The sequence below is a fragment of the Ovis aries genome, chromosome 1 (assembly GCF_016772045.2).
Source record: "Ovis aries strain OAR_USU_Benz2616 breed Rambouillet chromosome 1, ARS-UI_Ramb_v3.0, whole genome shotgun sequence".
Taxonomy (NCBI): Eukaryota; Metazoa; Chordata; class Mammalia; order Artiodactyla; family Bovidae; genus Ovis; species Ovis aries.
Genome location: NC_056054.1, coordinates 127,060,154 through 127,087,399, shown reverse-complemented (window position 1 = coordinate 127,087,399; position 27,246 = coordinate 127,060,154). Strand labels below are relative to the sequence as shown.

The 27,246-nt window shown below is 39.4% G+C and overlaps 1 protein-coding gene across 6 annotated transcripts in view; it reads right to left on the bottom strand.

Moving 5' to 3' along the window:
- Positions 1-27,246, bottom strand: part of GRIK1 (glutamate ionotropic receptor kainate type subunit 1) — a 467,772-nt gene that overhangs the window by 62,811 nt on the left and 377,715 nt on the right. For 3 of the 6 annotated variants that reach the window (XM_042229760.2, XM_042229778.2, XM_042229785.2), the window contains exons 8-9: positions 3,927-4,034; positions 1,150-1,194 (exon numbers count right to left, since the gene is read on the bottom strand). In XM_042229760.2, coding sequence (XP_042085694.1) covers positions 1,150-1,194; positions 3,927-4,034 — 153 coding nt within the window. The remainder of the gene's footprint in view (positions 1-1,149; positions 1,195-3,926; positions 4,035-27,246) is intronic. The other 3 variants (XM_027978475.3, XM_027978483.3, XM_060403828.1) reach the window with 1 other exon arrangement.

Here is a 27,246-nt window from a genome sequence, read left to right as displayed (position 1 = left end):
GTGTAATAAGCTTTTTTTCTGGGTACCGGTTAGGTTCATGTATGTATTAGCATAGAGGAGATGGGATTGTCTTTCTTGTGCCTTTGGTAGCCTGATTCATCAAAATTTAAAACAAGGTTATTAAACCTGTGCTTATTTAAACTTAAAAGCAGGACATTTTGGAGCTCATCTGAGTATGCCCCAAAAGGGAGACAAGGCTTCTGACTACAGGGAGAAGCTGTTTACACTTTCTGTGACTTAACTCATAATTCAAAAGATGAAAGTGAACCTGACAAAACCATTCACGTTGAACAACCTGGAGTAATTCAAGGTCCATACGTCAATCAGCAGGTAGTTTAGCAAGTGGTTTGAGGGAGATAGATTGAAAGACAATGTTTGCATATTGCTGGGACGTTTTCCTGCTCAGAATGTTTGTAATGTCTCACTTTTGCTTCTATAATAAATCTGTGCACATTCATTGACAACATAATACTGTACAATAAGCTGTGAAATAGTAGGTGTTATGATTTATAAGACAATCTCATTTCCTTTTCAAAATCTCTAATGTTTTTGTCCTCTGATAACTGTGGTTCTAAAGCAAATTATGAAACAATATGTTCTAACAAGGTTTTGTTTTTCTGCATAAAATGAAGATGGTATGTAATACAAGGGAATTTCTGAAAATGGTTCATATATTTTGCGGTGGTGACATTGAAGGAGATATCCTGGCCCCTTTGGAGCCTTAGCCTGTCTGACTAGTCTGATGGATCAAATCTATTGTATTTTTTCCCCCTTAGGGAAAAAAAATATTTAGAGTCAAGAAAGAATATAAATGGACCAATGTCTGCTTCTGTTGCAGCTTACCTGCTTTTAGTCCTAACAGGCACTGGTCCTACCCAGGAGAAACAAAAATAATCTAGAGGGAAATATTTAATCCATCATTATTTAATCCATCATTATTTAATCCATCTCAAGTCTGTTTCAATTCCCAGGCAATGTTGTTGAGAGGCAACATATTCAACAACCCATGTTCTCCCTTCACGTGGAATTTCGCCTCTAAACTGCAATTAGAGAGCTACTGGTCTGACAAAACTGGAAGGATGCAGGCTTTTCCTTTGGTATTTCCCACCCCACTCCCAGATTTCCTGCAGGTTTTCTCCATGTACAAACCTTCTTCCACACTTTATATAAGTGTTTAGACACTTCTCCAGCAGCCTTGGTTTTCAGAGGGGAAAAATAAAAATAGCACTTAATTAAAATGGAGCATGGAAGCCAAAAGGCATCATGGTACGTGAGTGCTAACAGATACATCCCCCTCCCATTGTTTGGAATCCTGAATGTTCATTCAACAGAAAGCCTGAGAATAGGTACAGTAAAGACATGGACCAAGTACTTGAATCCTACAGAAGTTACTTCTCCTTGGTGGTAGAACCTGATTTTCCCTTTTGCTTTCGCATGTCAAAAAAAAAAAAAAAAAGGCAAAATTCTTTCGAATATGCACACCTATGCTGCAGAGCTTAAGGTCTTCATCATTCCTGTTAAAGTCATTAATAACCAGATTAGTCAATCAAGCAACACACACACACACACACATAAACACACACACACACACACCACACACACACACACACAATTATTCCTTAGTGAGAAGAAAGTGTGCTTATTATTCTTTGCCTAGGTGCTTCTTGGCATTAGGAACTTGAGTGAAAGTGAGAAAATAGGCTTTTTTTAAAAAACAGTTTTCCTTATGGACCCCACAAGAGGCTGACATGAAAAGATTGGGCATTTCCTTCCTTGCCAGCTGAGAGCGATAGGATGGCTTCCCTCACTGCCTTAAGGCTCAGCCAGCCTTCTCAGGGACTGAGCCCAAGTCACCTGAAGAAAGAAAAGTTATTGCAAACAATGAAGAGCTGAGAAACAAATTGAGAAAACACTTTCATCTAATTCGATTTTGCCTTTGTTAGAAAAACGCCACTAGAATGTGCACAATATTGCCGCATATACATAGCTGGGAGAGCATAACAATAGCTCCATCTATTTCATCACAAGCCTGAGCCAAAAAGATGTTTCCTTAACAGACTTTCTTCCTCCCGCAGTTCAGTCTGTCAGTGCAGTGGAGAGGGAGGCAGAAAAGCATGTACAGAGAAGCAGACATTTTCTTTTAAAAAGAACCCTTATCGCCTTTAAGTCTGCAACAAGTATGATTTTCTTTCCTTTTGTTCCCTGCAGCCCAACGTCCACATTCCATTACAGAAGTTAGGTGGGTGCCTTGTGCTCTGTCAGAGTGCGTTAAACTAACAGAAGAGGGAATCAGAGTGAAGAAATGAGAGAGAGAGAGGCAGAGAGGAACAGTGAGAGGGGCAAAGAGAGACAGAGAGAGGAAGAGGCAGAGACACATACGGAGAGAAAGAGACAGAGGAAGAGAAGAGATGAAAAAGAGGGCATTTTTGCAAGGGGAAATTTGCATGACTAATATGGATTCTCAAAGTTGTGAACTCACTATTTTCTTCACGCTCTTCAACACTAGAGACTACCTTTCACATTCAGCCTAATTCATCTTTCTTTGTTTTAAGTAAGCTATTTGGCAGTGGGGCAAATGTGTCTCAGCGGCTTCCCTGGTGACTCAGATGGTAAAGAGTCTCCCTACAATGCAGGAGACCTGGGTTCAATCCCTGGATTGGGAAGATCCCCTGGAGGAGGAAACGGCAACTCACTCCAGTATTCTTGCCTGGAGAATTCCATGCAAGGAGGAGCCTGATGGGCTATAGTCCATGGGATCACAAAGAGTCAGACACGACTGAGGGACTTCCTTTTTTTTTTTTTTTTCAAATGTGTCTCGGTTAACAAAAGCAACAAAACAGAAATGGAAACCTTATCTCATTTAAAAAATCACCCCCAAAGTAAAACATTGTTCCCAGAGATGTTTTTTTACATTAAGCATAACTTTTTGTCCACTAAAAGTGAAAAAAAAGAAAAACAACACTGGATTATAGAGTTTAGGTGTTCAGACAATTCTTTGGGGGGGGGGTGGAGGTTCAAGATCTTTTATCCTTAAGGTTCTAAAAGTTAATATCTTCACTATAAGTGTTAATTATCCCAATATATAGTGAATTCACAGTATATATTGTGAATACTAAATTGGTGTAATAAAGAGAAGGCAAATTCTTTTATTATTCTTATTTTTAAAATATTTGTATTATTATTATTTTATCTTTTAGCTATGCTTGTGGCATGTGGGATCTTAGTTCCCTGACCAGGCATTGAACCCTTGTCCCTGCCTGTGAGTGCAGAGTCAACCACTGGACCACCAGTGAAGTCCTTATTACTATTATTATTAATCAATTAAATAGCTTCCATTTGCATTGCCCTAAATAGTAACTTGAAACATTGAGAGGTTGAGAGTGACAACTATAATAATCCTAAAATCAAAATCAACATTAAAATACATTGTTAAAGCAAATTTCCCCATAAAATTAAGGATGTAAAGTTAGTTTGCTTCAGTAAGCCTTTTACATTCTGCTTCATTCTGTCCTCTGTCACCCATCTCAAAATGGAGTACAAATAAAATTCAGTTTTGACCCTTGGGTGTCATTCCAAAGATAAATCATTGACAGCTTCTGATTTTCCAAGTCTGAACTCAATTTCTTAGAACCTGTGAAATAAGGGGCTAATGATCCCCACCCCTAGCGTTGTATGTATGTAATAACAGCATCATGCTTGTAAATATGCCAAGCACTATGTAGCCATTAGCATTGCGTTGATAACACACACAATTTAAGAATCTAGTACATCAACATCAATTTGCAGATCAGAGAGAGTAAGCTAGAAAACTGGACATAAACGAATAGCCTGGGAAAATAGCTTCATCATTCCCATACTTGTTGTGCAAGTAAAATGCATGAGAGGTGTTCCTTTGTAATTTCCAAATTCATCATCAAGGAGGTTACCTTTTCAGTTCCTTCCTCTTTGAGACTAATAATGTCCAGGTCAAAATCCTTCCTCAAGCCATCGGTTTTATTGAAGGTGATACGCCCAGTCAAGCCATCCCACTGAGCCTATGGACAAAAGGAACATGGTGCTACTGTTTAACACTTATAATCCTTAACACTGTCAAAGTTGTAATACCTCAAATTAATCACAGTATCCAATTGTTCAGTTTCATCACGGTGTTATAAACCATTGTGTTAGTTCAGTAACTTGATAGCGGAACACTTCACTATTTTATCAGCACACATTTATTTCTTCAGTTCTAACATCTTCACATCAGTCAAATCTGTAACAGTGGCACTTTAGATGGGAGAGTATAGAAAGATTGACTGTATGGTCTTCCCATGGACTAAACAAAGTCTGGGAAGCCACAGTATTTGGTTTTCCAAGGTCAATCCAAATCCATTTCAAGGGACTGCCCAGGTGAAGTAAAGCCCCTTTTTGTTCTTCAAGAAAAGGACATAATTCATTGACCAAGGGTTTTTTTTTTTTTTTTTTTTTTTGAGCAAATAAAAGCTGAGGAAGTTGGTCACCACTAGTCCTGCCTTACAAGATATACTAAAGGGAGTAGTTTAAGTGGAGAAAAAAGAATACTAAATAACACAAAAACACAAAAAAGATGGATGCTAGCTGAATCTATGTGGTAATCAGTTCATTATATATGTAAATCAAACCATTATGCTCTTCATCTTAGACTTTTACAGTGATTGTTTAGTTGCTAAGTCGTGTCTGAGTCTTTTGTGATCTCTAGGACTGCAGCCCACCAGGCTTCTCTGTCCATGAGACTTCCAAGGCAAGAATGCTGGAGTAGGTTGCCATTTTCTTCTCCAGGGGATCTTTCTGACCGGGGATAGAGCCTGAGTCTCCTGTGATGGCAGGTGGAATTTTCACCACTAACCCACCTGGAAAGCCCAGATCTGTACAGTGAAGTATGTTTTACTTATTTCCCAGAAAACTGGGGCGCGGGTGGGGAAAGGTACATGAGAGCGGCACACAAGAAGAAGGCAGCCATCTGCAAGCCAGAAAGAGCTTTCATCTAGAACCCAACCCTTCTGCCTCCCTGATCTTAGACTTCCAGCCTCCGGAACTGTGAGAAATAAACGCCATTTAAAGAAAAATACTTCATTTAATTGCATATGCAATTTTTTCTTTGTTTGTTTGTTTATATACGGTAACAATGGCAGATTCCAGAGACTGGGGCATGGGCATCTTTTGGGAGAGCCACTTTTCAGCCTACCACATATATCAACATCATTTGAGGAATTAAAAATCACAGTAGTTTAGGACTTGCCTGGTAGTCCGGTGGTTAGGAATCTGCCTTCCAACGCAGGAGATACAGGTTTGGTCCCTGGTCAGGGACCTAAGAGCCCACATGCCATGGTGCAGCTAAGCCTGCATGCTAAAGTTACTGGATACCCTTGCCCTAGGACCTGAGTTCCGCAACTAGAGAAGCCCACGCACTGCAATGAAGACCCAGTGCAGCCAAACAAAATAAAATAAAACAGATAAAACACAGTAGTCTGCTCTTCAGAGAACTCACAATGGAGATCTTAGGTCGTTTCATGTAATAAGGCCCCAGAGGTTGTGAGGTTCAATCATTAGGTTATTCGTGATAACCTTGCCTAATTTGAGTTTACTTACAAATGAGGATAAAGAACTCAGTCCTTTGTATGCATTTAGCTATTTTCCCTCTCCCGACTTTACCAAATTCATTAGATGTATGTAAGATGTGAAAAAGATCCTGAGAGCTATACTATATCCATAGAGTTCATGCCATGTGTGTCTCTTGAATATATTTACCCATTTGACCAAGAGGCAGAAGCAATGCAGTGGAAAGAGTATGGGTTTATCGCAGAGCTGGTTTTAAATCTCTGAAGTATGACTTCAAGCAAGTTACTTAATCTAAACCTGGGTTATCTCAGGGTTAAGTGTTAATCCATACAGGATTTTTGAGAGATTTAAATGGACCTGCCTCTTGAGAAACCTATATGCAGGTCAGGAAGCAACAGTTAGAACTGGACATGGAACAAAAACTGGTTCCAAATAGGAAAAGAAGTACATCAAGGCTGTATATCGTCACCCTGCTTATTTAACTTCTATGCAGAGTACATCATGAGAAACACTGGACTGGAAGAAACACAGCTGGAATCAAGATTGCCTGGAGAAATATCAATAACCTCAGATATGCAGATGACACCACCCTTATGGCCGAAAGTGAAGAGGAACTAAAAAGCTTCTTGATGAAAATGAAAGAGGAGAGTGAAAAAGTTGGCTTAAAGCTCAACATTCAGAAAATGAAGATCATGGCAACCGGTCCCATCACTTCATGGGAAATAGATGGGAAAACAGTGGAAACAGTGTCAGACTTTATTTTTGGGGGCTCCAAAATTACTGCAGATGGTGATTGCAGACATGAAATTAAAAGGCACTTACTCCTTGGAAGGAAAGTTATGACCAACCTAGATAGGATATTCAAAAGCAGAGACATTACTTTGCCAACGAAAGTCTGTCTAGTCAAGGCTATGGTGTTTCCAGTGGTCATGTGTGGATGTGAGAGTTGGACTGTGAAGAAAGCTGAGCACCAAAGAATTGATGCTTTTGAGCTGTGTTGTTGGAGAAGACTCTTGAGAGTCCCTTGGACTGCAAGGAGATCAGTCCTGGGTGTTCACTGGAAGGACTGATGTTGAAGCTGAAATTCCAATACTTTGGCCACTTGGTGAGAAGAGCTGACTCACTGGAAAAGACCCTGATGCTGGGAGGGATTGGGGGCAGGAGAAGAAGGGCACGACAGAGGATGAGATGGCTGGATGGCATCACCAACTCAATGAACATGAGCTTGAGTGAACTCCAAGAGTTGGTGATGGTCAGGGAGGCCTGGCGTCCTGCAGTCCATGGGGTCGCAAAGAGTCGGACATGACTGAGCAACTGAACTGAACTGAACTGAATATAATTCTTACCACATTGAAAGCATTCAGCGTTTTAATGGAGATTATTTTTACAGCCATCTCTTATTTTTCTTCCCCACATTCAAAGCTCTAGACTTTGGCTTTCGTCACTGTTAATGTCAGTACTCACAGGGGTAGTCTTTTCTGGTCTCGTCTGTATTTTGTTTTACAAATTAACATCAAATTCATTGTTCTGAAATATTTTTTCCTATTTATGCAATTTCTCTCAACACATAAAGTGTATAATAAATTAATGTCACCTATAAATGACTCTAACCTTGACTTTAAACTTGTAGTTATGATGCTTAATTTTATGGGTCAACTTGATTGGGTCATAGTATGCTGTTATCTGGTTAAACATCATCTCCAGGTGTGTCTGTGAGGCTCTTTCCATTTGAATCAATAGAGCATTAGGTCATTATCTAATCCACTGAGGGCCTGAATAGAACAAGGAACAAACAATCTTTCTGACTGTTGGGACTGGGGCTTCCATCATTGGTGTTTCTGGTTTTCATCTTCTTGGTGACAAGAAGCATCAAGAAAGAGAACACCTAGTAGTTTATAGTTTAGTAGGAATAAGCACATTAATGTATTTCAATGAAACACCGTGTGAGGATAAAAAATTTGCACATAGTAACTGAAGAAAGAAGTATGGATCCTACTTAATCCAACTGGAAGGAAAAAAAAGGGGCAGGGAAATGTACTTTGAGGAAAGAAGGCCTGAACTCTGAAAAGATGAGAAGTGTGCTATGCTGTGCTGTGTTAAGTCGTTCAGTTGTGTCTGACTCTTTGCGACCCCATGGACTGTAGCCCGCCAGGCTCCTCTGTCCATGGAATTCTCCAGGTAAGAATACTGGAGTGGGTTGCCATTTCTTACTCCAGGAGATCTTTCCAATCCAGGGATCAAACCCAGTTCTCCTGCATTGCAGGCAGATTCTTTACCAACTGATCCACCTGGGAAGAGCTTGATGAGAAGTTACTTGACCAAAGATTCACAGCCTGAGTAAAATCTGAAACACAAAACAAGTTGTATCTGCGATGGATCCATCGTGGGAGATAAGGAATGATGAGAAATGAGCCTGGGAAGGAGAGTAGGGTCCTGTTTGTAAAGGTGTTGCGAGTCACGCTCATTGGCTTGGACTTTGCTCCACAGACATTTGGGAATCACTGGAGTGTTTCAAGCCCACGAGTGTCATGCGCAGGTGTGCATTACAGCAAGACATTTTGGCAGAACTGAAGGAGAATGGCTCAAGATTGTGAGCAGAAGGCTGGTTAGTGGGTCATTCTCACAGAACAAAATTTACGGAAATGTATTCTCATTTCTATGTATGAACACAGGGACAGCACAGTTCCTTCATTTCCCTGTCTCAACAACCTGAACACCATGAATACCATCAAGTATTAATAGAAGGAGTTCTATAGCAGATAGATAGAGTTTCTTAAGATAATGTTGCTACTCAAGTTTTACCTAAAGAATATGCTATGGAATCAACTTGTCCAGAACCAACACAGCACAAAATATATTTTCTGGCTATCATTCAGATGGAATGGATATCATAAAGAAGTATACTTTATCACCTGATAATGCTGGAAGATAAATCAAATTAATGTCAGGAAATGATGTGTGGACAGGAAAAGCCTACACCTCTCATCTAAGCTGCTTATATGGACAAACTAGATGTGAGTTAAAGTGCTATGACACATACAGAAAAATCCTTTTTTTTTTTTTTTGCAATAATAGAACTTGGCCTTCAGAGTTCATCGCCAAGAGAGACCATAATGCCAAACATTAGCTCCTACTTTAAAAAAGTGATGTGTATTTTTATGGTCAATACTAGCGCCTGTTGTTAAACTCTCTGAGATATAGGTAATCTCATTCTCTGCGTTAGGACAAACACATCAATATGGAAGACAAGCAGGGAGCCTCCTCTTGTATGTACTTAGACACACCTCCTGACTTTGTAATTTCTCTTTTCTCTTCATCATATCCCAATCCTACTTTCTGTACTCAGGTCACTCCTCTATATTTTGCAAGTCAAAGGCTGGCTTCATAGATTAATGGGTTAACTGAGAGTTGCTAAATAAGCTATTGCATTAGGGTTATAGCAGCTGTGTGAGAGTAGAGAGCAATTTGTCTATGACTTTGGTTCAGTGCAAATCTCTACTGTGTTAAGGGTTTGGACTAAGTCAGTTTTCAAACCCCTTCTTCATGCTTCTAAAAACATGTATTTCCAACCTTCCTCCTGATATGTTTGGAAGGATGTAGTTATCTCCATTAAGTTCTGTAGGATTTTCAGAAAGCTTTTTCCTAGAGGCAACTTTTCCTTCATGGGGGTCATGCTGTGAGTCAATTTGATACATTGTCCAGAGTTTATGGAGCTTTCTGAAAATGTACAGAAATTGGTAGCATTTATATCTTGATGTAGCATATAGTTCATAGCAAGGTCTTAAAACCCAGTTCAGAAATCCAATTTTATTTCCACTAAGTGTGTCTATTGTGTTCTTTTGTTTGGATTCTGTGGTGCTGGTTATATTCTTGAATTTTGTGTTCCAATCAGTGGTGCAGAGTAATTCCCACTTCTCATTTCTCTTCCCTGCTCATCCAAGTGGTAAAAAGTCCCCTTTTCATGCTCTAACAATGCTTCCTTTCCAGCCTCAATATCTATAAAGACACCCTGCCTAGTCCTTTATTGAAGTGAAATATCTTTTGACCTTCAAAGTCCAGTTTTCCTAACTGCCACAATTACCTGTGTGCTTCTGCTTCCCGTCCCTAGATGAATATTTCTTATATATTCTTTTTTTGTTGTTTTTCAAACTAATTGTGGATAAGCATTTACTGAAACACCAATGCATTATTGATCAGGGTGAATAGACGATGACTTTGATGAATAAGATCCATGAGGAATCCATTTTCTGAGACAAGCCTGAAGCATATGCAATTTAGATAATGATATATAATTATATTAGTCATAATTACAATTTGCTTGCCTTATGTAGAAGCATTTGCACAGAAGACAATTATAGTATACTTAGCTGAAAACAATACTTAAACTATTGTCCCTATTTTAGGAAATCGCTTTAATTTCTACTCTGCTTTAGACCTCTTGATAACAACTGCTGATAGCAAGTGAGTCAAATGTTGTGACTTTCTTTCCTCTTATAAGATATGTTATTTGATGGTCAAGAGACAAAAATCAAGAGATGAAAGAAGAAAAATGAAAGTTTTTCATTATTTTCAAACATTTCCATTATGCTTTTTCATTTGTATGCTCTTTCTCAAGATGATACACATTGTCCAAGTAAAGTAAAATTTTAGTATTGAGGAAGAAAGTGGCTAGCATTTAACTCTTATAAGAGTCAATTTTAACTTCACTTAGTTAAAATGATCTCTTTCATTTTTTTTGTCCTAAAGGGGACTTAAACATGTAAAAGAACAAAAAGCCCCATTCCTAGAACTAGAATATTCCCTGACACATCCTGACACAATTTTCTCATTTTGTATATGGAGTAAATAGTTTCCTATTGAAAGACATGTAATTTTTTTTTTTTGAGAACTGGATAGAATGCGCTTTTCTCTGTTATGATTTTTTTCCCCTTTCTGTTTCTTTTCTTCTGATTCTGTTTTGATTCTGATTTTTGCTCAAGCATATCAGACTGAAAATATCGTGCCTAACACATAGCTTGAGCTATTTGTCTTCCAAAGCTGGCTGTAAAGACCAGCGGATCCACGTCTGGTTGCAGACCATGAGCTGTCTCCGCAACGCTATTTCCAGTGCATAGTTAGGGGAGCTCTTTGTGGCCCAGAAGCACCTGGTTTGGGCCATGACCAGGTCTAGGGATCAGTGGGTATTTTAAGACTATAGGCAAGCACTTTGCATGTTTTTCCGGTAGTCACATACAGATGTGAGAGTTGGACCATGAAGAAGGCTAAGCATGAAATAATTGATGCTTTTGAATTATGGTACTGGAGAAGACTTTTGAGACTCCCTTGGACAGCAATGAAATCAAACCAATCAATCCTAAAGGAAATCAACACTGAATATTCATTGGAAGGACTGATGCTGAAGCTCTAATACTTTGGCCACCTGATGCAAAGAGTGATGCTGGGACAGACTGAGGGCAGGAGGAGAAGGGGGTGATGGAGGACGAGCTGCTTCAATAATATCAGCGACTCAATGGACATGAGTTTGAGCAAACTCTAGGAGATAGTGAAGGGAGGTAAGCCTAGCATGCTTTGTGATATTATTACTTTAAGCAAAATTTCCAAGTTCCTCTCTTAAATTTAAGACCTTGAACTAATGTTAAATCAAATTAATTGATGGATAATTTCTAGAAATCTAAGTAATTTCTAATAAGATAATATAGACACATAGTCACCATTTTGTGTGTATGCACATATATGCACATATACCATTATTGTTATTTTTATATGTTACAAAAATGTTGTACCTTTTGGTCATGCTAATGAATATGTTTATATTTACTATGTTGAAAAAGTGTTTAAAAGATATATGTGGTCCTAGGGCATTGCTTATATATATAAAGTAATGGAGTATCCTTTTGTCTATAAGGTAAAGAGAAAAGATATACCAAATTATGAGAAAGTATAATGAACAGAAAAATATCAGTGTAGCTAGTAGAGAAGGTTTGAAGGAACTCTTATTTGCACTGAAGCGTAATACTTGCACGTAATGAGTCTGGGGAAGAAAGCCAAGAAATGTGTCAAAAATTTGGCAGTTTGCTCAGTTTTAACAAAGTTTCTTAATAAGATACTTATTTTATTATTTTTTTGGCTATGTGCACAGCATGAGGGATCTTAGTTCCCCTCTGCAGGGATTGAACCTGGGCCCTGGCAGTCAACGTGCCAAACCTTAGCCACTGGACCACCAGGGAATTTCCAGGGGACATATTTTAATTTTGTGAGTACTTTTATGCCAAATGCTATATGAATGTTAAGAGTTTTATTTTAAAATGACAGTTGGTCTCGGAGTACTTAATCTGCTCTTAAAAGAAGAGATAAAAGTTCATAATTTACCCCCTGTGTAATCTGCTCATCTGTTCTCATCATCAACAAGTGGTTTCTGCCTTATTCTCATGTTTGTCTGAAGACTTTGCTGGATGCTATAGGCTGATACCTGGATCTTTTTCAAAGAATAGCACTGTCAGAACGTCATGGAAAAATGGCACCTGACACTCTTACCTGTTGGTATTTTAGGAAGCAGGGCCATTGGTACAGGCTTTAGAGTTTAAAGTGATATCATTTAGCCAACTGTGAATGTAGCAGGGACTTCCAGGACTCCTTTTAGTAAGTCTGGAATAGAAGACCTTATGAATGCAGAATGCTGACCCAACATCTGGATATATAAAACATAAAGAGGATTAAATGAATAGTGGGTGTAAATCTAACTGAGATTATTTGATTTTGAGTATTGCCAATATGTTTTTAAATGCTCTATTCAGGGAGGAAGGTATATCCTTTATCTTTAACCTTCAATGTAATCACCTATAAATGACACATTCTTTATATGGTAATTTATTTCCCCTTACTCCTCAGAATTCAGTGTCAACTCACTAGTTTTTATGGTAATGCGATTATTTGCATAAGATCAGTAAACATCTGTCTTCTGTTTTTACCAGGATAGAGGTTGACAAACTGGTTCTATAAGTAAGTTCCTGCCAAGGTTGCCACACCTGAGAACAAATCTCAATTAATTAGGTACAGCAAACCCACTAATAAGAAACAAGTGTTGCTCTTCATATTTAAAATCAAGATCTAGCCCTCTTAAGAAACCCACCTATTATTTGTTCCATGGTTTATAGAATCCCATGAAGAAGGTCATTTACTGGCAGGACAGGAAATGTACCAGAGTTTGGGCCACTCGAAAAAATTCACCAAAATATGTAGGTACTGTGGAGATGAGTTTCTTGTGTTTAGTTTTTTATCTGTGCTTGGTAGGGTGAATAATGGTTCCCAAATCCCAAGAGTCCATGTTTTAATCCCTAGAGCTAGAATGTAGCAAAAGGGATGTTATTAAGTAAGGGATCTTAAAATGAGGAGGTCATATTGCTTTGTCTGGTGGGCCCTGTGTATTCACAAAGGTCTTATAAAAGAGATCCAGGAGACGTCAGATAGAGAGAAGGAGAAGGGAAGAGAGAAAGAGATTGAAAGATGCTACATTGCCAGCTTTAAAGATGGGGGAAATGGTCCACAAAACAAAGACTACAGGAGCCCCATCACCCTTGAAGCTGGAAAAGTCAAGGATACTGAGTGTCCACAAGAAACCCATCCTGACAACACTTTGACAGTAGCCCAGTGAGATGTGTCAGACTTCTGACCTCAGAGCTGTAAGAGAATAAACTTGTGTTGTTTTAAACCACCAAGTTTATGGTGATTTGTTTAAGAAGCAAGAGGAAATTAATATTCCAATAAGAGCCACTGAAACACCTCTGAAAAAAGAGAGGCTTATGAAAATACAGTCAGAGACACCTTTTGAAATTTCCATGTAGAAGTTAATTTTATGACCTTAGCAGCTGCTAAACAGAAGCTCTGAATTTGCTGGTCATACACAAAGAAGCTTAAGTAGTTAATCAAAGCTCTTATTGCACCCACGTACATTAATTAGGTCCAAACACAATGACTCCAGACTTTTCGTAACGTGAATAATCTTCAGAGATTATTGATGATACAAGAGGGATTGTTGAGAAAATTATCTAAAACTTGGAAATAAAACAGAAGGATGACTGCATGTGGCTTTGAAGGTCATTCAGGGTCATTGTCTAACAGGCTCACCCAGTGATGATTTAATTCTCCAGGGGTTCGTTCTTTTGTTTGTTTTACTATTTCCTATTGTTCAGGGTCAAGACTGAAATTATGTTAACATGTCAACTTTTTGTCCAATAGAGATACAAATAATTTATGTCTGGTACAACAGATAACCTCAAAGGTTATGGTTTTATTGTCCTGTAGGACAATAATCAGTTTTGACTCTAACCCAGAGTTCTTTTTTCAGTTTAGCCTCTCTTGATGGACTATATAATCACTCTTTCTTTAACTTCTCTTTGAACCAGCTTCACTGTCCTTTTGGTTCCATCATTAAGGAATTTATTTCCATCATTATTATTCTATCAGTGTTTTCACAGCATATGTTTACATTTGTATGAAAGTCATGTTGATAACTTTACAAAGTTATATATTGACTATTGCTAAGTGATATATTACCTCCTTTGATTCTCACAGGAGGCAGTCAAGGTAAATAGGATTGTTCCAATTTTAACGAAGAGGAAAGAGATCCTACAGTTGGTAAGATGCATCTGAGGGATTCAAAACCATGTCTGAATCATATTCTTTCTCCAGCATCATTTCTCATTCCTATAGATAAGGTCATGGGAAAGAAAATGAAGATGGGTGGGCTAATCTCTCTCATTGTAAATCCTCACATATGGGTCAAAAGGAGAGGATATTTTCAAGCCAAGAAAATTAAAAAGATTTAAAAAAAGAAATTATAAATGCAAGTATTAAATCAGCATGAAAATTCTGACTTCCCTGAAACTCAGTGGCATGTTAGAAGCCTGGGTCACCCAAACTGACCCAACTTTAATCAGCTAGGTTTAATCAGAAAGACAAAAGCCTAGCTTTTGCCCTAGCTTCTAGGGTCCTACTTCTCAGTTTCTGTGCTTCCTCTCTGCAGAGCAGCCTCTCCTGAAAGTTGGTATCATATAGCTGGAGACTGATGACAGCCTGAGTCAAAATAAACCAGCCAGGGGCCTCTTCGGGGTAGTTCCTTCTTTGTGCTGTGCTGTGCTTAGTCGCTCAGTTGTGTCTCACTCTCTGACGCCATGGACTGTAGCCTTCCAGGTTCCTCTGTCCATGGGGATTCTCAGGCAAGAATACTGGAGTGGGTTGCCATGCCCTCCTCCAGGGGATCTTCCCAGCCCAGGAATTTGCACGTAGAATTCTTTGGCTTTTCATTTTGCTTTTTTTCAAAGTTTTGAAATTTTTACAATGTTGTGCTGGTTTCTGCCATATGGTGGTTTATATCAGGGCAAGTGTAATGTCTAGAAAGTGTCTGAACTCTTGGTTTTCTGCTAGTTTGGCTAAAATGCCCCAACTTTCTCTCTATGATTGCCCTTTATTGCTCTTCAGAACCTCATTCTACTTGCTTGCAGTGGATTAAATGGGTCCCAGGATGGTCCTATTTCCTATGATTTCCATTTTGGATTTACCTGTGTGTGGCTGTTCATTGACTCTTTACTGAAAATGCTGGTGACTTTTGCTGACTTAAAACTGAAAAGACGGTGGAACATGTTTTAAAGCCCTTTATCTCCAGGCACAATGAGTCTCCTTCCTTGGAACTTTCTTCCTGGACCACCCTCTCTGATTCCTCCCTCTTCAGTATCTTTGTCTTCCTTATTTTTCATCAAGCATATCTCTTTTTCTTATTCTGAGGTAGCAATAATGTCTTGACTTTTAGAAAGCACATGGCAACATGTGACAGAATCAATTTATGGTCCAGAAAGCTAACTGAAAAAGGAGAAGTTTTCAAGTAAAATGGGAAGATTTAATACAGTCATAAATTAATATGCTTTTAGTAGCCTAACAAACAAAAAAATCCCTTATTGCATTTAAAAAATTTAAAAATACTGCTAAAAGGCACTTCACTGGTCTTCATATATTGTTCGTATACAAATTTTAGTCATAGACCCAGCATTATAAATAAGATGTGCTTCAACAGAGTGATAGTTCATTTCAATTGTTTGCATGTTTTGATGTCTGAGAGTGGTACATCAGGAATAGTTTGACTTTGGGATCAAATGATGTGAGATTAGCTGGGTGACTCTGTACGTCGCAAAGAGTAGGGCAAGACTGAGGACGTAACAATTTCACTTTCACTATGAGCAGATTACTTAACTTCTTCAACATCCATTTGCAAAAATTAACACTGTCTTTGACTAGTTGTAAAAATTAAAGGAGATAATTCTTCAAAGCTTCTAACAGGACCATCAGATGGAAGCTCAATAAAATTCTAGTTCCTTTCTTATCTTGACCTAGTTAAAAACTCCTCAACTCTCCCAACAGATATAAGATCACTCACAGACTGTTTTGCAGTGATCCTTGCTCTGTGTCAGAGCCTTCCTTTATGCCGCTTGTCAGTGAAAAACTAACTGCCTTACTACATCATCAATTACATTAATGCAGTGGCTGTCAAATTCTAATGAGCACAAAATCACTGAGATACTTGTTTGATGTGAGAGCCAGGGATTTGCATTTTTTAAATAAGCATTCCACTGGCTTTTGCAACCATGAAGAAGGTCCTCATACTATACTGTGAGAATTAGTGAAACAGGGCTCAAAGTTTGTCAGTTCTGTGGACCCTATCCTACCTGTATTTGTTGAATAATCTCACCAAAAATTACCAGTCACCAAACAATTATTGAGCTCGATTTCAGTGACAGACTTCACAGTCTGATGATTAAGGTACCCATCTGTTTATCTGTCTATCTGTCTGTCTGTCTAGCAGTCAATCCATTTATCAAGTTGGTCAAAAAGTTTGTTTGTAAAATGTTACAGAAAAACCCAAACGAACTTTTTGGCGATCACAGTATCTATCTATCGTGTATTTGTCTATCATTTACATATGTATAGGGAGCATATATTATATAAAATTGAAAAGTAAATGAGTGGAACTGATAAAATTTTATGGAATTGGGAAAAATTATTTATAGGTGTGGATGATATAGCCAGTGAAGTTTTTAGAAGATGGAGATGGAACTAGTCATCGAAGATAAACAACATTTGAAAAAAAGCATACACTTAAGTCTCTCAGCAAAATATTGATCTAGCAAAATCTGCTATCATGCACTTTGGCATATATTGATTCAATCCTGTACTCTTATATCCCAAGAAATTTTGAGAAATAATACAGATGCCTCTGGGAGAAGATACTTGGTGTATTATAGGCAAAAGAGATCCACAGAGTCTTTTCAAAGTCTGTGCTCTCCTCGAGAAAATAGATTTGTTCCCAAAGATCCTGATTGCTATGATTGTTCTTGGGGTCACACTGACCTCACAGGTCCTCTTCTGAAATCTCGAATCAATCCCTAGCATGACCCCAAACCAATTTGATTATTGCCAGTGTTCCCTCAGTGGAGCACTATCCTGATGAGAGATTAGATTCCTGGTATGGCCACACATTCCAAAGGTCATACATTAATGCGGAGCTGAATGAAGCCTGGAGGCTTCAGCACTTTGCCCATGGTCCAGGAACTCCTGTTTGCTGCCAGACCTAGAAGCATTTACACTGAATTCCAGACATTTCTCAGTGCTATTGCAAAACAGTCATGATAGTGTTGGAAGGAAAGCTATGACAAACCTAGACAGTGTATTAAAAAGGAGAGACATCACTTTGTCAACAGAGATCCTTATAGTCAAAGCTATGGTTTTTCCAGCAGTCATGTATGGATTGGAGAGTTGGACTATAGAGAAGGCTGAGTGCCAAAGTATTGATGCTTGTGAATAGTGGTGCTGGAGAAGACTCTTCAGAGTCCCTTGGACTGCAAGGAGATCAAGCCAGTCAATCCTAAAGGAAATTAACCCTGAATATTCATTAGAAGAAAGAAAGAAAAGAAAGAAAGTGAAGTCGCTCAGTCGTGTCCGACTGTTTGTGACCCCATGGGCTGTAGCCCACTAGGCTTCTCCCTCCATGGGATTCTCCAGGCAAGAATACTGGAGTGGGGTGCCATTTCCTTCTATAATTCATTAGAAGGACTGATGCTAAATCTGAAGCTCCAATACTCTGGCCACCTGATGAGAACAGCTGACTCATTGCAAAAGACACTGATGCTAGGAAAAATTGAAGACAAAAGGAGAAAGTGTCAGCAGAGAATGAGATGGTTAGCATCACCGACTCAATAGACATGAATCTGAGCAAACTCCAAGAGATACTGAAGGACAGGGGAGCCGGATGTGCTACAGTCCATGGGGTTACAAAAGAACGTATGTACACAGCTGTTTCAGAATCTTCTTTAGAGCCCTTCCTTGAAACAATATTTTCAATTGTCTAGATAATAAACCCCCACCTCTCTAACACAGTATTTACTTCTCTTCCCTGCTGTTTCCTTATTTTCCCCATCTCTAGCTGTGTTTTACCCCAAAGGCTACATGTGAAACTTATGTTTCAACCCTGGGGATACCTTCACAGAGTCTGTACATATTCATAATTTACAAATTTGTTTAGAGTGTAAGCCTCCCAAGGCCAGGGATGGACATTTATTTTGCTCCATCCCCATCACCAAAGATCGGAGAAGGTAATGGCACCCCACTCCAGTACTCTTGCCTGGAAAATCCCATGGACGGAGGAGCCTGGTGGGCTGCAGTCCATGGGGGCACGACTGAGAGACTTCACTTTCACTTTTCACTTTCATGCATTGGAGAAGGAAATGGCAACTCACTCCAGTGTTCTTGCCTGGAGAATCCCAGGGACGGGGGAGCCTGGTGGGCTGCTGTCTCTGGGGTCGCACAGAGTCGGACACAACTGAAGCGACTTAGTAGCTTAGCATCACCAAAGATAGGGCTTGACACCTAGTAAGCAGTACTCATTATATATTTATTGAAACACCAAAAGAATCTATCAAGGTCAGTTCAAATGTCTTCTCTTCTCTGATGCCATCCCCAATCCCTTCAGTCAGAATACATACCTTTTTCTCTTGGACTAAATAGTATTATATTTATATACAATTTTAGCCTGTATTGCAACAGTCTTGTATTACAATTAGGTGTGCATATTTCCCTGCAGCTTATGACTTCCTTAGAGGCAGGGGCAGTGTAGTATTCATCATGTGCTTTCACTGTTCACCTCACTTCTTGTAGCTTGCAGTGCTGCACGCATACTGTATCCATAGTACATACTTGGTACTGGGAAAGACTGAAGGCAGGAGGAGAAGGGGACAGCAGGGGATGAGATGGCTGGATGGCATCACCGACTCAGTGGACATGGGTTTGAGCGTGCTTTGGGAGATGGTGAAGGACAGGGAGGCCTGGCCTGCTGCATTCCATAGGGTCACAGTGTCAGATACCACTGAGTGACTAAACAACAGCAACTTATGAGTTAAACTGAATTTCTGAGTAAAATTTTCCATAAAAAATTATCTCTAATACTATAACTTTGGAAGATGTAAAAATTACATACTTTAATTAGAAATTCTTTGGAACAGAGCTCTTCTCTGTTGAATCTTCCAGTGTCAGAGACTTCTGTGGTTCTGGCGTGCATGTGTGCACTGTCCTGTCTGACTCTTTGCAACCCCACAGATTGTAGCCAGTCAGGTTCCTCCGCCCATGGGATGTCCCAGGCAAGAATACTGGGGTGGGTTGCCTTTTCCTTCTCCAGGGGATCTTCCTGACCCAGGGATGGAACCACCACCTCCTGCATTGCATTGGCAGGCTGATTCTTTGCCATTGAGCCACGGGGGAAGCCCTCTGTCATACTATGAAAGCCCTATTTTGCTCAAGTTCGGTGCCCTGTAGCTTTGGTTTCCTGGCACATAGCAGGATTTCTGTTCTCTAGGATAATCATTTTACCTCACAGGTCTTCTGTGTCTTATATAAATGAAGATATTGAATGGGATAATATCTGAGATTCAACCATTCTAGTCCTTCCTCTGTCTGGTTTGGAAATTTGCCCGAATTCTCAGGCCATGCTTACTTACAGAAGCCTGCATGCAACAGTCTTAGGAATCCATCCTGGACCTATTTGAAAATGAACACTGCGCTTCTGAAAGTCAAAGCAGAAAGATGGCCAGTCTAGGGAGGAATATCCAGGTCTCTAATGAATCAATTTGCTTAGAAATCCTTTAAATATGGAACTAAGTCCCCTCTTTCGTCTCTCTATTCAACCTACTGCTTTCAGCTCCAGGAGACTTGCTGAATTTACTCTTTTCTTGACAAACATACCACTTTCTTACCCATTGAGCAAGTAAACGTAGCTTTTTAAAAGATTATTTTTAATTTGAGCTCTAAGGGTCTTTTTCTTATTCTTTGACAGCATCTTATACTTTAAATCCCAAGTGCTCATCTACCTACAACTTCTTAACTAACCCTTTTGCAACTGTGCCCACTGGAGCACAAAGAAGTAAATGGGATTTGCCTAAAGCAATATCATGATATTTTGGCAGAACTGCTGAGTAAGTCCTTCAGTTTTGTTTTTCTAACATCACATTAAGCAATACTATTTCAACCCAAATGCTTTGCAGCATTTATTTCCTCAGGATGAGGATTCTGGGGCTTAGATTCACTCAGCATCTCAAGAATTTCCAGTCAAGTGAAGAAATGAGTCAAATAAATCCCATGGCATTTCATGAAACTGCCTCAAAAATACAAGAGACTTAATTAGACTGTGGTTATTTGACTTAATGATGTTTTAAAACAATATTCACAAATTGTGGGTGAGAAAAAAAAATTGCTTCATGCCATCCTTCAAAGCTGTCGTTTGCAGAATTGCTTTAAGCAGGAAGCAACATGCATTACCCTGCCTATTGTAGAATAATTAAGTTCGAATGGTAAAAAGTCAATTGTTTTGATACTATTACAGTTCAGTTGAATCATGTTGATTAGAATAGGTTGGGCATGTTCCCATTTAGATCCTTCTCCCTCTTGGTCTGGAGCAAAATTTCTTATCGGCCATCACCTAATAAAGTCTTCTAAAAGAAGAAAAAAACAATTATGAAAGATGGGCTTTTCAGATCTCTAATTAGCCAACTACTTGGAAAGTATATTAGTGAAAGTACACCTGCGGTTTAATTTTTAATAATGTTATTACTGCCCCATTAAAAATACATAAAACTCCTTTCAGGGAAGGGGCGCACAGCAACATAGGAGCAATGGATGGGGTCCATGCTGCTTCGCACGGACAATGCAGCGTGAACTTGGTCCTTTTCCAGTGTGAAGCCTCATCTTCAATGATACAGTTGCCAAAAGTTAGTTTCTTTGCTTTGTCAGGAATTTGTGACATTGTTATTAGTCCCCTTAAAGCTTTTGGCAGATTTATCCCCAGACAAGTTTGAGCAATTGATACTGAATTTGATTGATTCCAGAAGAGATGTGAAAAAAATTACATGATCAAATAGTTTATAAAAAGATGCTCTTAAAAGATGTGCACCAGATCCTGATGGTTTCATGTCTGCGTGGCTTCCGCCCAACCATCACCCAGGGTGCAGTTACCCTGGGGCAATGCCTTAGACACCCTCCTGGACAGGCCTGTTGAGAAAAGCTGCTTGCAAACAGGTCACACTCCAATTACTAAGACAGGCTGCTAATTTCCATTTAATGTAAATTCGGTGAGCGTTGGGAATACACAATCATGTCACATCTGCCATCAGTATTTTGCTTAGCATTAAAAGAAAATGCATATTGGCAAAGACTTGAAGTGTGGCATCAGATCCACATATCCACGGGTTCTACATCTGCAAATTCAACCAACTGAGGATCAAATGTATCGGGAAAAATTCCAAAAGTTCCAAAAAGCAAAACTTGAATTTGCCGCTTAATGACAACTTTTTACATAGCATCTACGTTTTATTTACAATAAATTACATAGCATTTACTTAGTATTAGGTACTTTAAATAACCGAGAGATGATTTAAATTATACACCAGGATGTGCACAGGTTATATGCAAATGCTACACCATTCACTACACAGTGACAGACTTTATTTTCTTGGGCTCCAAAGTCACTGCAGATGGTGACTGCAGCCATGAAATTAAAAGACGTTTGTTCCTTGGAAGAAAAACTATGACAAACCTAGACAGCATATTAAAAAACAGAGACATTATTTTGCCAACAACAGTCTGTATAGTCAAAGCTATGCTTTTTCCAGTAGTCACATATGGATGTGCGAGTTGTACGCTAAAGAAGGCTGAGCACCAGAGGACTGATGCCTTTGAACTATGGGTTAGAGAAGATTCTTGAGAGTCCCTTGGAAAGCAAGGAGATCAAACCAGTCAATCCTACGGGAAATTCAGGAAATCAGTCCTGAATATTCATTGGAAGGACTGATGCTGAAGCTGAAGCTCCAATACCTTGGCCACCTGATACGAGAGATGACTCATTGGTAAAGACCCTGATGCAGGGAAAGATTGAGGGCAGGAGGAGAAGGGGACGACAGAGGATGAGATGGTTGGATGGCATCACTGACTCAATGAATGTGAGTTTGAGCAAGCTCCAGGAGATGGTGAAGGACAGGGAAGCCTGGTGAGCTTCAGTCCATGGGGTTGCAAAGAGTTGGACATGACTGAGCAACTGAACAGCAACACCATTGAAAGGAGATCAAACCTGCCCATCCTAAAGGAAATCAACCCCTGAATATTATTGGAAGAACTGATGCTGAAGCTGAAGCTCCAATACTTTGACCACCAGATGCAAAGAGCTGACTCATTGGAAAAGACCCTGATGCTGGGAAAGGTTGAAAGCAAAAAGGAGAAGGGATCAGCAGAGGATGAAATAATTAGATCTCATCCTCTCAGAGATGATAGCATCACTGACCCATTGGACTCGAATTTGAGCAAGCTTTGGGAGATAGTGAAGGACAGAGGAGTCTGGTATGCTGTAGCCCATGGGATAGCAAAGAGTTGAACATGGTTTAGGGACTGAACAACAACACAACACCATTTAATATAAAGGACTGGAGGATACACATATTTTGGTGTCTACGAAGGTCCTGGAACTCATGCCTCCTGGATACAGAAGACGGCTGTATTTTTTCCTGTATCCTTGTAATTCAAGCCAACGTGCCTTTAAAGGACCCTTTGAGGTTGGTTTTGCATAGCCTAATGTTTGAGAATTTACAGTGGCTTATTTGTTTTAGTATGTTTATTCAAAATCTGTTCCTTCTTTATTGTTTCATGATCATTTGCATTTTCATTCCTTTTCATTGTACTATGAATTCTGCCTATATTTATTAACCTCTCCATTTCAGTGCATTGTTTATCCTGTTTGGGATGCTTGGGGTAACCTAGTACCCCAGTGTCATCTTGATAATCTCTAATTGCCCTTTAGATTTTAGGTTTTATGTTCCTTCCTCCAAGAAGCCCTAAACCTCAAAGACTGGGTCAGGAATTCTTCCAAAGCTTCCCCATTTGTAGTTGTCATTTAGTCACCAAGTCAGGTCCAACTGTTTATGAACCGATGGACTGTAACCCTCCAGGCTCCTCCATCCATGGGATTTCCCAGGCAAGGATATTGGACTGGGTTGCCATTTCCTTCTCCAGGGGATCTTCCTGAGCAGGGATCAAATCTGCCTCTCCTGCTTGGCAAGTGGATTCTTTACCACTGAGCCACCAGGAAGCCCACAGTTTCCATATAGTGCTTTGTGATTTTCACTCTGAAAGTGTGCATTGGATTGGGTTGATCGCTTACTTGTCTTCCTCTCTTCTTTTACTATTGATTTGTTGAAGGCAGTATATCAGTGCTCCATAAGACTTACATGTTCTTATTGTTTGCAAGTCTGTCAGTTAAACATACTGAATGGAAATTTCTTTAATGGAGGCAGTTTTGATGTAAAACAAGCAGCCTGGATTTTGGCATCACAGAACCCCAGAGCCAACTCTTTCCTACATTTTGTCAGTTGATCAAGTGGAAAAGGAAAATGGCAACCCACTCCAGTATCCTTGCCTGGAAAATCCCATGGATGGATGAGCCTGGAGGGCTACAGTCCGTGGGGTCACAAAGAGCCAGATATGACTGAGCAAGTAACACTTTCACTTTTCAAGTTGATCAAACCAGCCGAATTTCACTTTTATCATTTGTCAAATGGGAATACAAAAATCTGCCTTGCAGAAATGATGTCAGGAAAAGCATTTTCATATCTAAGCATCAAAGGGTGACCACAGGTGATCTGACTCCTTTCATCCCTCAGAGATTTCCATTAAGTGCAAGGATTGAATTCAATCCCTGTCTCTAGAGATGCTATGCTGTCTGTAAAGTAAATCTTAGAAAGACAAATGTTGAATTATGAATGAATTATGTAGAATGCATGTATGTTATGAAGTTATTTGCCAATTCATTTAGGATGTGTTCACCTGCAAACATGCTAGCTTGGATGTGGATAGGAGCCCCAGTAATACTGGGTAGTTCAGCAGGTAAAAGCAAGCATCAGCTCTGTAGTTTTCAAGTGCTGGACGTTTAAAATGTAGCAGGTACTTCAGTTCTGAGTTGGAATTTCTCTTGTAGCAAATCATTAGGTGATCTCGTGCAAGGGTTACAGCAGTTTTAATGGGACAAGGGCATTGAAGTAAAAGTGTTATAAGGGAAGAATAAAATTGGAATTGGAACCCAATCAAGCAGTTTGTTGAAAGAGATGACTTGCTTCTATCATGGCCCTTCTTTAAACTCTCTTGAAATAGAGGACACGCTCTAGCCTTTGAGGGCAAGCACTTTATCAGACTTGGCTCCAGAGACAGCATCGCCTGTTTTCATTCCTTTGGGGATTGTCTAGCCTTTTCTGAACGTAAATCTTACTTTTGCTTTACACTGAGGCTAGAAGGTTGCCAGCAGTTTTCCTTGGATCAGAAAATGCTGTAACACAGGAACCTTACAGCATGATCCAGATCCTCAGCTGTGATCAGAAATGGGCAATGTTCTTGGGAAAGACATAGAAGTTAGGACAAAGCCAAGTGTTTACCTCCTTGTTGGATCACCTTTCCTCACTCCATTGCTGACATGTCCCCATCTTGGATTGTGCTTCTAGGGCAGCAAAACTTTCCTGTAACTTGTGTTAATCTGTAATTTGCTAACATTATATTTAAAATCAGAAAGATCACTGCCATTTAGTTGGCCATTCATGTTAAAGATGATAGTACCTTCAAGATAATATGGAAACTTTCCATTAGGTCAGAGAGTGGGTAGGAGGGTTGGAATTAGCATAATGATTGCCTATGAGTTTATATCGTCTCCTTTAATCAAGTTTTATCTCCTTTGTTATCCACAGGAAACTGAGTCTCAGCTAGGTCAAGGTTAGCTGTTAGTGGGGAATCTAAGCTTAATCAAGTTGTCTCATTTCAAAGACTGTTCTTACTTTTTTTTTTTTTTCTGTCTTCCTTTGCTTCTCCTTCCTTTTTCTTCCTCAATTTATAAGGTCAGCTTAAAAAATGATTAAGATACATTTATTTCACTGATAATCAGTAATCTCATCAATCTGTCAAAAGTCAAAATTGCTGGACTTGAGTTTTTCATAAGCTAGTTTAAAAATTAGTTTAAAAATTCATCTCAGAAATAGCAAAAATAGAATGAACAAAAAAAGTAGCACAAATTAGTTGGTAAGTTCGACCCTATGTAGTCATCAACATATTATTCACAAAAGGCTAAGGTATGAATTTAACAAGCTAGACATATGTGGAATAATTGTCTAATGCTCAGGTAACCTTTCACAGGGAGACTTTCATTTATTGTCTTTATTTTCAAAATGTTTTGTTGTCAAATCTTACTGATAAAATGTGAGAGCTACAAGGGTAATTACAGTTCTTGGCTGGATGTGTGGCTTTGTGTAAAGACATTCTATTTCTATTTCTAATAGTAGCAAGATGAAAAGAAAATGTGTAATTTTTCAACAGGCAAACTTCCTTGAAGTTCAAACTTAGGTCAACAATTTGCCACATTTACAAATCTTGTTGTTTCTTTAAAAGTAATACCTTGCAATTGTTGGAATTGTCTTTTAAAATATTTGACAGTGACCACATTCATCACGTATATTGACTCAGGAAAAAAAAAAAGTTTATTTTTCAGTTCCTTGCCTCAGAATTTTAATCACAAATACTGTCACTCCATGAGTAGATTCTTTTATTTTTTGGTCATAAATCATGACCAGATTATTTGAGTAAGTCTAGATTCTTTGGGTAATTAGATGATGTGTTACCAGCCTGTCAGACTTTGGTTGAGAATATTTACTTTAAAAGGGTATAAGATATTTAGAATTAATGTTTTTTTAAGAGTTTCTCTGAAAAGACATTGCCTTTACTGTTATTTATCATGCCACATAAACTTTTAAGCTGTATTTACCATGGAATCAGTGAAAGGAAGGAATGCGTTAAAAACAAAAGCAAAAACAAAAGAAAAAAACCCTCTAACATTTATACCCAAAAGGTCAGCTTCAGTTATTAGTGTCAAAACCTGACTTTCCAAGGCAAACCTTAGGCTCATCAGTTTACATAAAAGCCAACAATGAACACTGGCGTCCTTTTCGCCGAGTGTTCTTTCGTAGGCTGCACACCAAGGGAGTCAGTATTCACATGTTATTTTCCAGTGATAATTAGCTTGACATTGAAATCACTGGTTTGTAATTTCAGTAATGCTGACAACTAAAGCCTGGCCGTGGGCTGAACTTGCTGTTTGGCCCAGATGGGACCCGGAAGGAGAGGTGAAAAGATGTTGAACAGGACTTGCCCTCCTCCTCTGCAGCACCCACGGCTTTGCTTCCCTCATATCCCCATCTCTCCTGCTGTTCAGAAAATTAGGGGAAAAGAAAGGTTGGATCTAGGCCTTGCTTCTTTCCTTTCTCCTACTTCCTCTTCCTCTGCAGGAGTTCATGGCTGTTTTGTGTTGCTTTGTTAGATCTTCACTTAGATCTGACAACTGGAGGGCAAGAGGCCACGCTTATTTTGACTTTGGTCTACTAATGTGTCTTTTAGTCTCTTCCCTACTGTGAACACTGATGAAAATTTACTTCTGAATAAAGGTCCCATATAAAAAGCGTGAATATACCTCGTGTCATTGGTTAGGGGTGACTTATGCAAGATCCGAGGGACAGAGGAAGGGCTGTGCAGTTCAATGCCATCTTAATAGCTCAAATGGCATCTTTCTCAAGCTGGCATAAGAATTACCCAAGTCTCTGGAGGTTGAATGTGGGAAGTAATTGTGCTTTGGCAACTCCACTGGGTGATTTTGGTGTGTACTGTGAGTGCTGTGTGTGCTAAGTTGCTTAAGTTGTGTCCGACTCTTTGGGACCCCATGGACGGTAGTCTGCCAGCTCCTCAGTCCATGGGATTCTCCAGGCAAGAATACTGGAGTGGGTTGCCGTGTCATCCTCCAGGAAATCTTCCCAACCCAGGGATCGAACCTGTGTCTCTTGTGTCTTCTGCACTGCAGGCCAATTCTTACTCACTGAGTCACCTGGGAAGCTAGAGAGCCTCTAGTTTACAGAATTGCTCAGAATCATTAGCGCAGCATAGAAGGTACTTTCATGAACTGGCCTCTGCTCATCATTTACTATTCGACCTCCTACCGTAATTCACTCTCAGCCACCAGCAAATCTACAGTTATACGGAATCAGAATGCTGCTCCCCACCATGCCC